Below are 17,624 nucleotides of genomic sequence, written 5' to 3'. Positions count from 1 at the left end.
TGTGTCCTGTCAATATGATAGCGATGATGAGCTAATCACTAAAAAAAGATTCCATCAAGTGATACTTTTATAGTTTTAAAAACAAAGTTTAATTGTTAAAAGTTTCAACATCAAAATGCATCAACTCTAGAGTAAATGAAAAAGTCCTCTCTGGCACAGATACTTGCTAAAGATAGTTCTTTCAGGACTTTTTCATGAATGCTCGTTATTTGCCTTACATCTCTGAGAAAAACTTCCATAAAATATTTGCTTTGGAAATAAATATAAAAGCATAAAAAAAGTGGAAAATCCTTGTTATAAGAAGTTTAAATGTAATAGGTGAAACAGAGCTACTAACCTTGTGAACTTCTCTCTCTACCCCTCTCCTCTGTCTACTAGTATAGCTTTGAATGAGACTGGCATTTATTAAGGCCACATAGTATTAAGCCACTTTTGTTTAAAACATTCATTTCAATTCCAAGCAAAATTATTTTTTTGAGGTCTGTCATGAGAAGATATTTCCAAGATATCACTGAAGAGTGTAGGATTTACATACATTACTAAGTGGGGAAATCTGGCCCTACAAACAGCCAGTTAGAATAAAATTAGCTACCTATTAGTTGTATTTAACTTAACACTTAATTCATGCGCATTGTTTGGAGGACAAGCCACCAATACCTGGATTGCATTGAGTATAAGGAAGTCTAACTAGCGTTGTTTGCAATTTCAGAGTGGAAAATTGAGTTCTTGCCAAAATCTTTATCCAATCAACATTAATTATAACCCTTTAGAAATTTAAACACTGGCAAAAATTCAGTGGTTGCTGGTTAGCTAGGAAGTACAAGAAGTGGACAGACAAATGAACTATTTAACAGTTCCCAGTATGGCTAGTATGCTGCTACAAAACTGTACAATTTGGGGACATTTTCATGCAACAAAACCAGAAGAGCCTATGAAAACTCCCTCACCATATCATATCTTCAGCATTTTGTTTACAGTTTTGATAACTTGAACAGGTTTAAGCGTGTGGCCAGGCAGGAGGCTCCAGTAGCATATCGGATCTCTTTTAGTATGCCAACCCATTCCTTCTTCTCATCATCATACCTGCATTTAAAAAAATGTTAGGAAATAGCTTTTTTTAGTTTGAGTTTGATGATTCAGCACACATACATGAAAAGGAGGATAGTCCACCTGTTGCAAAGGCTTGTTGCAACCATGTGCTGAAGGGTGCCATGAAAGGCTGCTTTTGTCCCCTACTCCAGAACAGGAAGATGTTCTTGCATATAAGTTAGTCTTTTCCTGGTCCCTAAAGCTTCTTGCTGACCTGTGTCATGCTTTAAAAAAGCTTCCACCTAAAGCATCCCTTTTGAATTTCTTCAGATTCTTGCATATAAATCTGGGGGGTTTTCCTTCCTACTGCCAACTAAAACTTCTGAATATACATTAGCAACTAAGAGTTGCAGCAGAGATCTGATGTCTCATCACTGCTGCTGTGATTAGCTCAAAAAAATCTAGGGGCTAGGGACTTCTGATTCTCTTGGAACAGTTATTCATTTGACCGTTAACACATCAGTACGTACAGGCCTCTGTGTATGGATGCTTTTCTGCATCACAGTGTCACAAAATAATGTTTTTATTGGCAAGGCTAAACTTGCCAAGAGATGGCAATTTACTCTTCTAAAGAAGCTAAAGATCATGACTTGGACTGGTCAAATAATTAGTAGGTGGAAGTAGTCATTAGATCCAAGTCTCATGTTTATTTGTTACATTCTGACAAACCTTTTTATCTGTCAACAACTGTTTTACAACCTGTGCTATGGATCATTTTCAGACTTAAACAGAAAAACAGTGTTAGCCTCCAGTGTCTACAACCCTCAGTTTTAGATAAGAGTTTTGACTAGGAAAGAGTGACTAAAATTAAACTTACTTCCATATGTCAGTGACTTCACTAGGTGCAAATTCTTTAGATTCAAGTTGAATCATTGCAAAGCCTCCAATAGCATACAAAGCTCCACTTAAAGTGACTAAACTAATAGAACTTCTCTCTTGGGGAAATTCAGGCATTACCTCCCATCTAAGGATGGAAAGAAAAAATCAAGTTAAACACGTAAGAAATATTGTAAACTAAATGCACTCAAATACTTCTCTGGGCAACAAATTCAGATACCAAGGCCATGGTTTAGGAAAAAAGGAAAAAATTCTGAGATTTATCAGCAGTAAGCTCCAGTGTCTCAGTCCCCTCAGAGACTTCTGCAATTGCTAAGTGTGACACAATTACACTATTAAGACATCTTTTCCCAGGAACAACTTCTTACAGATTCACTGATTCTTCAGTAATATGCTTCATACAGACATATTGTTCCCCACTTATTCTCATTTTCCCCTATGGTTTCCAAAATGCATATTTATTTCAAGTGGCATTAGCATAATAATTTGAGTGTGTGTGGGTGCAGGAAAAATGTCTAGAGACCTGCTCTGTGAACTGCTGCTGCTGCTGTTGCTGAAAATGTGACTGTAGACCGAATGTCTCAGTGGGAGTATGGGTACCTGAACAGCTTTATATCTCTTACCTCAGAGCTCCTAAAAGCCTAGATGATAAAACACTTGATTCAAATAGCTTGAATATTGCACTCACTTATTGGTGGTCAGGTCAAAAGCTTCAACAGATGCAGTAAGGCCTTCTTCAGTGACACCACCTGCAATGACAATCTTGCCCTTATGGATGGCTGTTCCAAACATTGAGCGAGGCACTTTCATTGGAGCTAGGTCTCTCCAGTCTCCTTTCTTGGGATTGTACACAAATAATCTATTAGTGCATTTCCTGGGGAGCAAAAAGAAAAGCAGTGATCATTTCTAATGAACTTTTGACTTGTTCCAAGTAGATCTAATTAAGGTAGACTGTATGGGTTTATCTATACTACCTTTCTTCTCTTGGAGATCCTTTCTTGTACCTAATCTGAGAATCCTTGCAATGTCTATAAAGCTCTACTTGCATCCATAGGACTAAATCAAATGTGGTTTACATTACACAGGTCAGCCATTTCATAGTACCTTTGAGGAGAAAGACAATATTTCCCAGCATATTGTATTCAGATGGATTTGTGAAGGAATATATAGCAAAGGTTGTGTAAAGGAAAGATTATGATGGTGCTTCGGCTTATATGACAAACTTTTATCTTAAATATCCCCTTTAAAAACACTTAAAAATTACCACCACATGATCAGTGTGAATGGAAATTTCATTTTCCTAATGTCATACCCATTAAGGTGTAACAGGTATCACAGGTCAGAAAATTGGAAAAACTGAGACCATAATTCCAGTGCACCTAGGTATTTCTATCCGAAAGAAAATAATGCTTTCAGTGATGGTCCTCATAGCTACGTATTAGTGTCTGCAATGTAAATAAAATTTGCCTTGGAAATAAGTATGGTTATTAAAATAACAAGTTGAATTACAACTTATATGTAATTTACCTTATCACCAAAAAATATATCCTACATACCGTAATGTGTTCCCCTCTACCAGACTGTTAGCAACCTTAATCCAGATAGGCAGAAAAGGAAACCCTAATTTCTGAGTGTGAGGACATATTATCTATAAAGGACCAAGAAGATAATGTTATTAATTGTCATAAAAAGACTTAGAAACTCACTTATCATCAGTTTTTCCACCAAGACAATATATCAATCCATTGTTTGAGATAGTTGCATGGCCATATACTTTGATGGGCAGCTTTTTGATCTCACCCCATTTCATTGCCCTGGAACAAGAAGATCACTGTTAGGTTTTTTCAACTAACAATTGGTCATCTATATATCAGTGGGCATAATTAAATTTGAAACATACACAGGGTCATAGCACAATACTGAATCTAGTGACTCCTCAGTGCGAAGGTCCTTGCCTGCTATTACATAGATCTTGTTGTCTGACTCTCCCAGCCCAAAGAGACACCTGGCTGACGGCAGTGGAGGAAGGGCAACCCACTCACCAGCAATGCTGTCCAGCTGAAAGAGCATCAGAACAGGAAGGGTTAGGAAAGGCAAAGGGTAAAAATCCATACTATTAATATTGTTCAACAGAACTTATCTATTGGCACTTAGTGTCTCTCAACAGTAATTCTGCTTGCCTAAACAACCTGCCCCTCCCTTAGTTTAGTTTCATTAGTTTCCTAATGAATGGTGTCTTCCACCCACCCATGCTTCATTGTGCTGAGATCTAGCAGAGTCAGTGCCATACAACTCTACTTGTGTGAACATGATTTCAGGAAATGGATGTTGACATATAAAGCAGAATTTTGAAAACTTTATCTATTTTTAGTATCAGTCTTGAGGTTTAGTCTCTCAGAGGCCCCTTTCTAGTAGCCTGAGATTTATTCAGCTCTGGACTAAATACACATTACTACACCAATGTGCTATTTCTATGGGAAGAATATTTCTGTAACAAGTTTTTCACTGCAGTGATTAGTGTTTTATACCTACATAAGGAAATGAAACAGCATTAGTCCCTCCCCTAAGACTTCCCTCTCATCAATTTAACAAATGTCTGAAACCAAGTCTTTTATTGTGTTTGAAATGAGTGAGCCATATTCCTATAAACTCCTGTATTTGCACTTTTTAATATCTGAAGGCTTCAAAATTCTATCACTGCTTATTACTGTGCTTTATTTCATATTGAAACCAGACTTTACTCTTTTGGGCCAGTGTGCCTAAAGAGAGGTTGTGGCCATATTGCATAATTCACCACAAAATAGTTTAAATATATACCAAAGCATGTAGCTAAAAACACAAGACTTAGTTTATGGTATAAGCATGACAAACCACATTCTTTCTAATTTTCCTGAAATATATTGTGGAGTTAGAGTTAGTACTAATCAGCCTTATATCATACAGATTTACAAAGCTACAATTACACTCAGTTTAAACACGGTATTTAGTGTACTGACACACTTTGCGGAGAAAAAAAAACCCTTCTGCCTCTAAATTACATATTTATATGGCCCTTAGGCTTTCAAGTGTAGATATGACGAAAAGGACTTCTGCAATCTTAGTAACAGAAATTGCACTTAAAATACACAAATTACTGCTGTCATGAAAGTATTTCAGATGCAAAAAAGAAAGACCTCTCATCAGATCTAAATCAGCTAAAGCACTCCAACTTTCATCAAAGTTAACAAAAATACACAAAAAGTATTTTACAAAAATATTATTAGACCTAAATTGAGACATCTGTACCATGAAAAATCTGGGCCTTCATGAAAGCCAGTGCCTAGATAGAATATACTAATCTTTTTAATACTTTCTGAGATCATACCAGGGGTTAATCCCAGAAAAGAAGATGCAAGTCCCTCAGTTTCATCTCTGTCTCTGAGACAAAAATAACCCTCTCTAGATACTTCTCTCCATCACCATACAAAGAGACTAGACAACCCACTGGCAGAGACTCAGAACATTTTTCAGTAACTCTTATAAGCACCTATTATTGTTATACCAACAACTATAAAGATTGTACCTGGAAGAAGTATGACTGGAAAGGCTGATCTTTGTTCTCCTCTTCCACATAGAGTCCTCCAACAATATAGACCTGATTTTGTTTGGTGACTATACTGGAATGATTTCTGGGAATCTGTTCTGCGAGAGCTGCTAGGTAGCATTCATTTTCAAGAGGATCATAGGCTACTGCAGCAGTGTCATTAACCAGAAGAATCAGGTCTTTGACGAACATGCCATGCCTGGGAAGGTCATTTAGGTAGCCAGGCAGTAAATCTTCATCTCCCACATCACCATTCACCTCCCCCTTGGATGATTTTTCTGTGCTTTTGCTAGAGTCAGGCAGTTTTCCAGCAAAAGCATCCTTAATAATCTTTACTTTTTTCTGAAGGTCTGAGTTGCTTTTAATTATATCATCCTTCTCAACCTGTTCTTTGAAATATTTTTCTGGCATTAGACGAAAACGTATGCAGTCAAAAATTTCCCCCAGGCTCTTTACTCTGTTCTCCTTGTCTGTTCGGACCCATCTCATTACTGCTTCAAATACCAGTTCTTCCTTCTCTACGTTTAAACTGTCAGGTGAAATAACTGAGATAAGTTCATGCGGGGCAAGCTGCATGAAGTCCTCTTCTTGGCAGATCTGCACAAAATGATCTGAAACAAAATCACGGGCAGAAAATGCAAGTCTTGGGCAGTCAAGCAGAACACCTAACCGCAGGATGGCCAGACAGTTACCAACAGCAAGCCTCTTCTGAAGATAGGAGACGCACACAGTGAATACAGAAGGGATCTGAAAGCGACTGGCCAAAGCAAAAATATCTTGCACATTAGAATCATTGAGATCAATACTTGCTGAATAAAGGTATTTGATAATCATATCCAGGATGTTTGGGTCAACGTTATCTAGAACTACCTCCTTCTTTTTCTCTTCATTTTGCTCAGATAAGAAATACTCACGAAAATAAGGGCTACATGCCGACAGAATCAATCTGTGGCAAGGCAGGCTTCTGTCACCAGCTTTTAGAGAGCAATCTACAAACTTTTTCTCTTCAAGGAGTTCCTTGAGGCCATCCTGAAGGAGGGTGGATTGGTAAAGTCTGAGCTCTTCAGTGAGTTCCCTTTGGGAATCCATTTCGCAAACACTTGGGAAAGGGGAGGGAGGAGAAAGCTTTAGCTGTTGTCTGCCCAAAGGTTTGTCTGTAAAAAAGGCAGACCAATGTGCTTTTTGCCCTGCTTGAAGCCTCTGCAACTTAATCTGACTTGCTAAATATAGGTACATACTCTTACAGGTTGGAATTTGGGATGGACAGTTTGGAAAAACAGAGTTGCTCTTGCAGCTGTCAAAGACTGAAAGAAGCAACTGTTGCTCTTAGTCACTATGGTCAGGTTTTGCCATCATTCTCCACATTGAATCAGTAAGATTATGTGCAATGTAATAAATTATTTGACATGAGTAAGGACAGCAGAATCTGACCTCAGTGAGACAGCTATGAGCAAGATTGCACAGATACATGTTACTAAATATTCTGAAATAATAATTCTGAAAGACCTCAAAATTTTGGGCTGCTTAATATCCATTTGGTTTTAAACCAAGCACTACTGTTTAGACATAAAATATATGTTATTTCAGGTAAAGTTTTGCTTTCCAAAATAATTCAAATTGAAGTCTCCACCCATATGGTAAAATGTTCTTTAAATGTAATTGAAACAGGATCAAAACACAACTACTTGAATGCAAAATTTACAACAATATATAATATTATTAAAGTTTATTGAAGTAATGACTGCTTTTCAATATAGGTAGTATTTCATTAAAATATATACTTTGAAAGATTTTCTACAAACACCAGTATTACATTCACACCACAGTTACTTTAACAGTCAGCTGCTGAAAGAACAGCTGAGGAGATCTCATTTGACTTTTTTCCATTTATAGAAAACAGCACAGAGGTTTTATCTCACTAGAAAACGTAACAGCTGTGTCTTCCTTTAAACAATAAATGACTCATTTCTATATAACACATAACATCATAACAGGTCTAATGACTCACACACAGAAGCTATCTGCATGTGCCCTGTTTTCTAGATGATTGTTTTAAAAAGTGCTCTAGCAAAAACAAACGAACAACTCTATGAGGATAAATGGATTAAAATTAAATACTTGGAATAGTACGTGCTGAACACTTAGCAAAATTATGAGATATTATTTGGAACAGAATTGCTTTTTCTTAAATCTATCAATAACACAGCCAATATGCATACATACAAAATGTTCTATATGTGACGGTATTTCTGTGTTGCAAATCATTAAAGAAGTTATGGAAATTTGATTCAAACATAATCATTATGGGAAAGTACATCACTCTATATAAATACATGAATACTAGAAATTGAGCATTAAACTGCATACCTCACACTGCCCTGTGTCAAACAGTAGTCTCCATGTGCAGAAAAAGAGGAGGCTTACTTTTCTGACATAGTGCTGTGTAAAATGGCAAGCAGTGTCTGGTCCTGGCAGCCAAAGGGCAGTACAAAAACAAAGAAGCCATGAAGTTATAAAAAAATTGGTGGCTACCTGCCATAAAATGATGTCTGAAACACCATGGCCGAATTTGTGTTGTCAAGGGAGGGATAAAAAAGGACAATGCTGAAATCGGCGGAGGTTACAAGTGTGTCAAAAGGCACTGCCATGCACGTTGTGCGGTGGGACTCCCAGGTGCTCCCAGTGGCAGAGGGAGTTCAGAGGTCCCGACAGCCCCGACCGAGGGGGCCTGCAGGGGGCAACGCTTCCCGCAGCAGCTGCACCCCGTCCCGGCTGCCTCAGAGGGCTCTCCTCCCACTGCTTACACAGACAACGCAAGGAACGCAAAGCTCTTACGTGTACAAGGTTTTTGAATAATCCTTCTTTTATGAAATAGCCTGAGGACTTATTATATAATATTTGCCTGCTCTTTAGCTTAGGCATGTTCTTTCTCTGCTACTACGATATTTCTAAATTATCTTCTACAGATACAGCAAGAACTGAGTTTCACCCTGCTTAGGAAACAAACTTGTGCCAATCAAAATCAGGTCATTACTTCCCAGAGTCCCTGGAGTGTGAATCCATCCTTTAGCTTCTCTATTGCAAGTCCCAGTTCTTCTGAAAAAACAGCCTCCCGATCGTGTTGCTTTTTGAATACGTGACATATGAAATAAAATAAAGCAAAAGGCACTTTTTAATTTCATAATCCCATTTTATCAACATGAATTTGGTAGTATGAAAAAGTATATCCTCACCTTGTTTTCATCAGCAAAATAAGCCTGCAAAGGAAAACAAAAAAGAACCTTTGAAAAAGAAGTCTTAAAAATCACATCTGCTAATAATTCTTTGGTGTCAAAACTGTATAGGGTAGATCTTCCACAATAATCCAGTTTATACGGGTTTTACTTCTATGTTAAAATAATTCATGAAAGTGTTTTAACAAGAGTTTCTATTTTGGATTATAGATTAGATACCACTGGATTATTTTTCATTAAATACCAGTCTTTGAATTTTCCATCATAATAAAGATTTTTTAAATGGCAATATTTTTGTATTACATTTGTTACACTGACAAACACTTTATATGGGAATATTGATATGAATTCAACTAAAAGCATCCTGGTATTTTTTTGCCTCATGTACAGCACTTTTTACTATTCAACATCAAGAACTAGCTTAAAATGTATAGTATCAAAATTCAGTTGACATCATAGTCAATCTAAGAACAGAACAGAGAGTAATGGAACAACTCAACAGAGATGTGGGAAAGAGATACCAGCTTTCCTATTCTCTGTGGGTGGAAATTAAGGCTAAAACTTATGGTTATCAGATCTCTGAAAATATGAAAATATCCACACTCTAGAAATTTCTGGATCAGCAGGTTCTAGATCTTATTTACCAAAAAGATCCCAGTCTTTCTTCAGCTGCCCCTGTGGACTGGTGAGGGGCAGCAAAGAAAGTGCTTTCCTGCAGTGTCAAGTATTGTGTAATATTGGTATGTAGCTGCTCCTTGGGTCACAGGCAATCTGTGTCTCCTACAGCAACAGCCTTCTAACCATTTTCAACTTCCAGTTTTTGTTTGAGAATGTACAAAGCACAGTTACTTAATTCAGGTGACAAAGACAGTGACAGAGCAAACAGATCTCCATTTAAGGAAAAGGTATGTCTTCAAATGTGCTGAAGACTGAATAAAAACATGCAAAAATGAAAAGAAAGAAACCAAAAAAACTAGGAAAGTAGGAAAGGAAAAACAAGAGCTTTTATCTGTGTTAGTAAAAGCCTGCAAAATTAAAAGGAGTGGAAATAACACTCATGCTAGGCTTGATAATTTACCACATTTCAGAGACTGGTGAGAAAACATGTCAATGGTCAATTCATCAAGGCTAACATTTGAAAACATGTGCCATCTACCCTTGCAGTCAATCATTTTAAATATCTACTACTATTTATTTTGAATAATAGTTTGTTCTTAAATTAAAAATTCATACATGGAATAAATTCCTGTAATAATCAGGATGTTTAATAAAAGGCATGTAGATATGTTTTAAATATAGAAAGTACAGTTGCAGCTTATCTTTAATAGAGGATTACAGCTGTACATTGCTTAAATCTGAATAACCAAACAAGCATGATTCTATTTTTCTGTTTTTTTGTGGAGCCACTTACCACAAAAGCATCTGTATGTTCATCAGCTTCTATTTCCACATCATCTGGAACCTGCTCCACTGTTAGGTCTTCAAGGGGTTGAGGCTGCAAATTATAACACTGTATTAATAAAATTCACATATCTAATATGTTTAATATATTATTGCTAACACAGTATTTAATTTAAAATAAATAAATGAAGTACCTTTTCTTCCATTTCATAATCCACTCCAAATATAGGATTAGCTGAATAAACTTTGTGAAGTGAATTAATCTCTTTCACTGCCTCCTGTAGTTTCTCTACAGGGTCTATTTTAAAACCAAGTACATATCCTCCACTCTATATCATAGAGAAAAAAGACAACATCTGTTTATTAGTCTTATTTTTTAAATATTTTTTTCTTCTTGATAGATATTTCCAGTTTAATGATAGCAATTTTCAGCTTGCTGAGAAAATTTGAATCATGGGTGAAATTAAAACAATGACAATGCCACTCTGTGAGGTAGATCAATTTTAACTGTTAGCCCATTCAATAAAAGAGGAATAAAATCCTTATACAGAAAACCACCAGCAAACAAGGATGGGACAAATTCAGAAGTGATATTAATGATTTATTCCCATCCACTCAGCAAATGTTGAGTTTGATAGGTCTTGATGTTATTAAAGGAGCTTTCAGAGACACAGAAATAATGAAAATATTTAAAGCAGTGGTCTTAATTAAGTATAGAATTAAGTAGATCACCAAAATAATCTGTCAGAATAGAGTGCATTTGACAGTTACAAGCTAGTCATGCTGGCTTACTGTTGCTTTGCTTAGAGAAACTGTAACTCCCAATAGCCATACTGGCCATAAAATACACTTGAAGCAGTGCAAAGATAACTTTAAGTTTTCAAAAGGCCACATAGAAGGAACGCTCTTATGTAACTTAAAAGTAGACCATGACATTTCAGAATTAGAGAAATATTGCATATTATAAATATAAAAATATTGCATATAGAGAAATAGTGTATATATGTATATTAAAAATATAGTCAATAGAAAAAGGCTATTTGAGCTTCTTACCTGCTGAGAACTCTCTATCACAAGTGCCAAGCCAAACTTTGAGTCTCTCATTTTTATTGAACGCTAATGGTAAAGAGGTATAACACTGTTAAAAATTTTGTAATTACTGGATAAATTGTTTCAGTTTGTTTTTTTACACTGTAACAATTACAATTACTGGCTCTGGAAGCTTGGGTACCAGCATTCTCTCCCATTTACCATTACAAATCTGAACCCCTTAAAACCTCAGGGAAAAGTGTTTTATTAGAAGTGGTAACAGTAAATTTCTGAACATTAGGTTCACAGATTATTAATCCCAGTGTATGTAGGTGGCATGAAGCATCAGAGTAAATATTAAAAAAAAATTGAAATACAAGCCATTTTCAACACCTGTACCTGCCCAGAAAATCCCCCAACTAATCTGGACAGAAAAGGAAATATACCCTGTGGTTGATGCTGGCCAGACTAAATTCCTCTCTAAATGAGGGTTCTGAAATAAAATACTGGTAAGCTGGGAGTTTTAACCAAAGACTTATACATATGTTGTTTCATTTTCAAAATGGTTGTTGTAAAATACTTACAATTTGTAGATATGGTATGCTGACATTAAAGCTGTCATTCATATTTGCATGCCAAACTATTCTCACATTAGTAATAAAAAATGTTCCCAAATTCCCCTATTAAAGAAAAGCTATGTTAGAATTGCTTTAAGTATGGAGCTTTTTTCCCAAACATGATGATTACTGCTATCCATTTACATATTAAGCAAGGTACAGCTGCATAATTTATTCACTAAAAGCCTGTTGAAATGTTTCTATTGATTGCAAGGAAGTAGGATCCAATCTTTAAAGGCTACCAGAACCTCAGCAATGAAAATAGCTGGGAGTACCTACTACTGCAGCAAAGCTGGATCAAGTCACAGCCCAGCCAACCTCAAGTGAATACATGAAGCATCTGAGAGCGTTATTAACTGTACAGATCTGGAATTGGCATAAAGCGTAAGTATAATGGCATGTGGGTTAAACTTAGGTAATTGAGGAGATGTGTGCCAAGGAAATATAGAGGAAAGAACTTTTTAGCTTGTCAGAATGGATCATATTTCTATTCTGGACTAAAATTGCACAGACAGAAATATCAGCTCCTGTTTTGTTTCACTGCTCCGGGAAATGCTTGCAACTAATGCCCTATAAAATAATGTGTTTTCTATTTTTATCTTAAAGTTTTATTTTTTTTTAAAGACACAGAATCCTTTCCAATAATTTCAATTTTCATTAATAAAAAGACAATATAATCTTAATACTGTTTAGTCAAAGCTGCATGTAAACACACAAATGTTCAGCAGAGCACTTCAGAAACATGGTTTTCTTTCAGTATCATATAGAGCTTTAGACTCATATCTTTTTAACAGAAATTGCATATCTAGTTCCTTGCATATTACCCAGATCATGCAGACTTAAGGCTGTCAAAAGGAGATTTTGTTGTAGTGAGTAGCAAATATATGGGATCATTTTCTCTCCATGCATCAGCTGATGAACAGTATTAAGGGTAATTCCTTGGAAGTTACAAAACTATAGGAGTACAATTGCTAGATGAAAGCTGAAACATTTTAACTTTTCTGTAGTCAATGTATTCTGATTCTTTACTATACCTGGTCACTTGACAGATTCCAAACTCCATTGACTTTATCATATATTTGTTCTTGTGGTAACAATCTCAGTTGCTTGTTTTGAATCAATGCACTTCTCAGCTTCAGATCACGATACATTTTGGAAGTTTCATAAGCTCTGCAAAAAATATAAAATACATATTAGTTCATACGTAGTTCAGTTTTACTACTATTTTTACTTTTTGCTTTAGTACAAACATGAAATGCATATTTTCAGCTTTTCTTATCACCACACTGCACAGAATGAGTACTAGTAAAACTTTTCAACATAATTAAGTATATTCCAGCTTTCCTCACTGAAATTATCTTTAAACTTAAATCAGTTTTAATGACTTTTTGATCTCCTGTATTGTTCACGTCTATACTATTTTTCCTTTTCCTTAAGACAGTCATCATCCAGCCTCTATTGCAAAGCATAAGTTCTCTAGATCCCATGCTATACACAGCATGGACATTAACAATCCTTTATTTTTCAGTGCCAGTTAAATCACAAGCACAATCCAATATATATGTCAGTATTATGTGGCTCTTGAACAGACACCCATGGTAATATATTAAGCATACATTCACTCAGATGACTTGTCTTTAGGTGTAAGCACACAGTGTTTTGTAGTCAAAGAGTTCTGACCAGGATTTAACTCTTCATTTCCTTTACATGGTCTGAAAATATGGGAAATTATTGCAGACAGAAATTGTAGCTAGAAAATGCAAACTGAAATTAGTTCCTTTATACTCTTATTTGTTCAGTTAGTTTATAGACATGAGGTGTATAAATTGTGATCAATAACTAGAATAAAAACACATTAATTTTCATTATGTGCAGTTATCTACTAAAACTTGTGATCATTCTTCCCCTTCCTTCCAGAGATTGTTCTCTTTTGGGAAAGTTTTCTGAATCTTGAATATGGACAATCATAAACTGTGTTTATCAACAGTTGTAATCTCCTGTATTTGAATCCTTGATCAAACACTATTTTAAGTACACTACCTGTGCACAGCAATAACTGAAGTGAAAAGTCTGGGACTTCCAGGAACAACATTGGTAAAAATGAACTCAAACCGAGTATTGTTACATTTAGTCAATATATACAGAGCTTCTGTCTGCCCTCGTAATTTCTGTAAGGAAAAAATTAAATTTTACATTTGGGCAATATAGTAGCTTGATTGTACAAATAATAAATAATCTTCAGTTATTGTCTAAGTTATTGTTTTAAACAGTGTATATGGAAATGTAATCTTGATTCTACCACTAATCTACTGCTTTCTTCAACTGAATTTATTTTTCTTTTTGACCAACTAGCAGTTCCATCAACAGTAAAACTAATGCAGCCTGTCTGCTCTAAATTTGCAGTATCATGACTGAAACAATATTTTTGATTTTGTTATTATATGGTTGTCCGGGAAATCTACATCATCTTCCTGCTAGCTCTATGTGGCAAGGCAAACAAATAGCTTCACAGTTGCATGCAGCTCAATTTAGACTATGTATTTGAGAGGTCTCCACTTTTGAAACAAAACTTTCATCACTATTCTATTACGGTTCTTGCAACTAAACTTTCAGATTATTCTTGATATAGTGCAAAAAGTATAAATATAATTACAGCTTCTTTTTATTATTTTTAGAAGTATTTTTTGGAACTTACTGAGTTGGCAGTTCTTGTAGTTATATTTATAACACAGTTGTAACCGACAGCTTAAAAGTCAAGGGAGAAAAAAACATTGTTTTGAGAACAAGAAAAGTAACAGTCAAAATTACAAAGTATATTACTGAATTTTGTAGCACAGCTTTAGCTGCTATTTATGAGAATTATACTTTGTGATTAATGCTCTGGGTCCTCATCACAAACCTGAAGACTAACTTTAGTTGGAAAGGATCTTGGGAGTTTCTTTGGTCAAGTGCTGCTCTGAAACCAGGACCAACTCTCGCTGCTTGGTGTACAGTCCAATCCAATAAATATTTCCACAAAAGGGGACTCCACACTGAGCACTGGAAATAATTTGCGTAAAAAGTAACTGCATCCTGCCCTGTTTCAGCACATTAAATTAAATATGGGCAAACCTCTAGCTGCTCATACAGTTTTAACTCATACTGTTAAAATGAGAAACTTACTCAGAGTTTACAATACTAAAACTGGAAAGGCAGGTACTTGTGGGGCATAAAGAGAAACGCAGAATGTGAATAAACAGGTGGGAACAAGAGCTACAAGTAAAGCAATGTATGATGAAGCTCAAATTTTTGTTTCTAAAAAACCAAATTAATCCCACATCCGCCAAATAAAAAATATGCCTGAAGAACTCTTCAACTTCTTTTCTGAGAAATTAACACTGAATATTGAATATTATTATTTTGCTATGAATTATCAGTTCCTATATTATAAAGAGTTTCATTAGTAAAAGTTTATTTCAGACTTTACAGAGCAACACAGCTATACTTCAGTATTCTGTACTGAAATCAATACTTTGTGAATGAATAGCATGCCACCACAAAGAAAACAAAAGGTAATACTTACAGAGATTGACTCTGGGCAATGACAGTGAGCGCCAAATGATCCGTAAATTTGTCACAAGCAATTTGCCTAGAGATAATGAGAGTAGCTATTTTTAATCTAAATAAATTACATTAAATGAAATATTCTGATACAACAGAATATTCTTTTCCCTTTACAGGAAAAAGAAGAAAAGCACAGGACACCCCACCAGAAAAATCACTAAACACTTAAATGCTTAAAATGCTAGCAGAGAAAATCCAACAAGGAACAAATGAAGCAACCTCTAATATATACCAGCACTCCTCAAAATCAAACCAAGAACCATTATTGATTTCAATCCAGGTGCTTACAGTAAAAATGCAGACACAATCAGTGCAGAACTGCTCTGGGGAGGAGAAGTGGAAGGCAGTGAGTTAACTATCACAGCAGTATTCATTAACCTCACCCCTTTACCATATGCAAATTTACTCCATTCTGCACCCTGTAGAGCAGCATATCCAACCCCCTGCAGGGTCATCTCAGCATGCCGGCAGCTTCAGCCCCTGCCCACTACATATTTCTTACTGATTCAGTTAAAAATAGGGTGGGGCAAACTGAGCACTAAAGAGGATTACAGCAGAACAGCATCACACTGTTTATAAATGGATTATTCCTACAAGGCCTTCAATTCTAAACCTATTCTGAGACAAGAATCACCTTCCTACAACTTTAAGAAAACGCTCAGAAGCAGATCTGTGAAATAGGCAGGATCTCTTCTGTGTAACAGAGCACTGATACAGAGTTCAATGGAAAACCGACTGGGTTTTCATGAACCTACACAGGTTAAATAGCAGAAAGTTTACAATTTCCCTGAGTATGCAATTACCTCTGTCTCCATTGTTTCCTTTGGTATCTTCAACAGACTCTAAGCAGTCTATAAGGACCTCTCCAGGTCTCATTTTCATTTGTCTAGAAAAAGGAAAAATAATTTATCTTTCAAAAATAATGCCATTTTTATTTCCCTACTTCACTTTCCTGTTTTCTGCTCAGTACATCATGCAGTGAAAAATCCACACATACATACAAATAAACTTTGCATACCTAAAATTACCACTGCATCTCACACATAAAAAATATTAATCTTTATTGTTAAATTATAACATTAAATAAATAAATAATTATGTAGCAAGTGTGACCATGAAAACTATATGCCAAAATAAGGAAAAAGTATGTGGAAATTGGAGGAAAAAGCAAAAAAACCAAACTCACTTGCGTTCACATAATTTTTAGGGGACAGAGTTTATTGCCTCTTGATGTACTTTCAGGTCATAAGGAGTGGAGCTAGGCTCAGGAAAGAAGAGATTCCAGCAAAAGAAATATCAGATGTATAAGGACATGTGAAATGCTCTACTAAATTTTCCACAAAGGGTGTGGTTTCGTTTTTTGTTTGGTGTAGTTTTTTTGGTGAGGTCTTCTATTTATTTGTTTATATTATTATTTTGCTTTATTTAACTGATCTAACCACTTAATTACATAACAAGAAATGCAGTGCTAATTTTTGCTGTATTTTAATCGTATTGTCAAAAGCGGCCAAAACTCTTCATGTATGGCATGACAGAAACAAAATGTATTATTAAGACACGAATTTCGTGAAATACTGCACAACCATTGCCCCGTTCCCTGAGAAGGATGCCAACTCCACGGCAAGGGCGCCACGTCCTGGTAACCGTGAGTGCCACCGCCCCGCAGCCACACGCCTTCAGTTCGGTTGTACTTCTCAGTGCTAGAAAAGCTCAGCTGGGAAAAGTATATACCCTTCCCTCAGTCCTCCAGTGTGCAACCTTCTGCTTTGCTTTGTTTCGTTGTTATATATTGAGAACCGTGAGTGGACCCCACCGAGCAAGCACTACCCACCCTGTCCCGCCCCGCTCCCCCAGCAGAAGGCGCTCCTCCGCTGCCGCCACACCGGGGCGCTCCCGGCACACGCTGGGGCGCTCCTGCCACGCACTGCGCCGATAACGGCGGTCGGCCGCAGCCTGCGGAGGCAGCGCACAGCCAGCCGCCTATCGGCGCCGGGCGGGCCCGAATGCGCCGCTGTGAGGGCAGGGCCGGGTCGGGACACGGACACTCACTGCGGGGAGATGTCGAAGCGGACATCCCTGTCCTCCCACAGCACGTCCAGTACCCCGCTCATGGCCGCCACCAGCCCCGACGAGTCCGCGCGCCGCCCTGGCAACGGGGTTGGGGGGGAAGGTGGGCCCTGCCTCGCGCTCCCGCGGCGGCCGGGATTGGCTGCGGCGCAGCGCGCGGGGAGC

The 17,624-nt window shown here is 36.8% G+C and overlaps 2 protein-coding genes across 4 annotated transcripts; both read right to left on the bottom strand.

The window, feature by feature from the left end:
- Positions 1-65: 65 nt before the first annotated feature.
- On the bottom strand, positions 66-6,948 carry KLHL41 (kelch like family member 41). Its single transcript, XM_005519775.3, has 6 exons — positions 5,489-6,948; positions 3,827-3,984; positions 3,633-3,740; positions 2,615-2,800; positions 1,907-2,053; positions 66-1,083 (listed from the first exon to the last, which is right to left on the bottom strand). Exons 1-6 carry the CDS (start codon positions 6,743-6,745, stop codon positions 972-974), a joined length of 1,968 nt encoding a protein of 655 aa, XP_005519832.3. The 5' UTR covers positions 6,746-6,948; the 3' UTR covers positions 66-971.
- Positions 6,949-7,218: 270 nt separating this feature from the next.
- BBS5 (Bardet-Biedl syndrome 5) lies at positions 7,219-17,581 on the bottom strand. Of its 3 annotated transcripts, XM_005519774.3 has the most exons (12): positions 17,442-17,581; positions 16,196-16,278; positions 15,352-15,417; positions 14,485-14,534; positions 13,830-13,957; positions 12,824-12,959; positions 11,757-11,852; positions 11,197-11,259; positions 10,338-10,472; positions 10,154-10,237; positions 8,743-8,766; positions 7,219-8,633 (listed from the first exon to the last, which is right to left on the bottom strand). In XM_005519774.3, the coding sequence occupies exons 1-12, from the start codon at positions 17,501-17,503 to the stop codon at positions 8,532-8,534; spliced, it is 1,029 nt and encodes a 342-aa protein (XP_005519831.1). In that variant the 5' UTR covers positions 17,504-17,581; the 3' UTR covers positions 7,219-8,531. The 3 variants fall into 3 exon arrangements, with proteins under 3 accessions (XP_005519831.1, XP_014104705.1, XP_014104704.1); XM_014249230.2 differs by lacking the exon at positions 10,338-10,472; XM_014249229.2 differs by lacking the exon at positions 11,757-11,852.
- Positions 17,582-17,624: the final 43 nt, after the last annotated feature.

The sequence above is a fragment of the Pseudopodoces humilis genome, chromosome 8, assembly GCF_049639895.1.
Source record: "Pseudopodoces humilis isolate 2021_Gansu_Grassland_sample_001 chromosome 8, ASM4963989v1, whole genome shotgun sequence".
NCBI lineage: Eukaryota > Metazoa > Chordata > Aves > Passeriformes > Paridae > Pseudopodoces > Pseudopodoces humilis.
The sequence above is the reverse complement of the archived record's forward strand: the minus strand, read 5'-3'. Positions and strand labels throughout refer to the sequence as shown.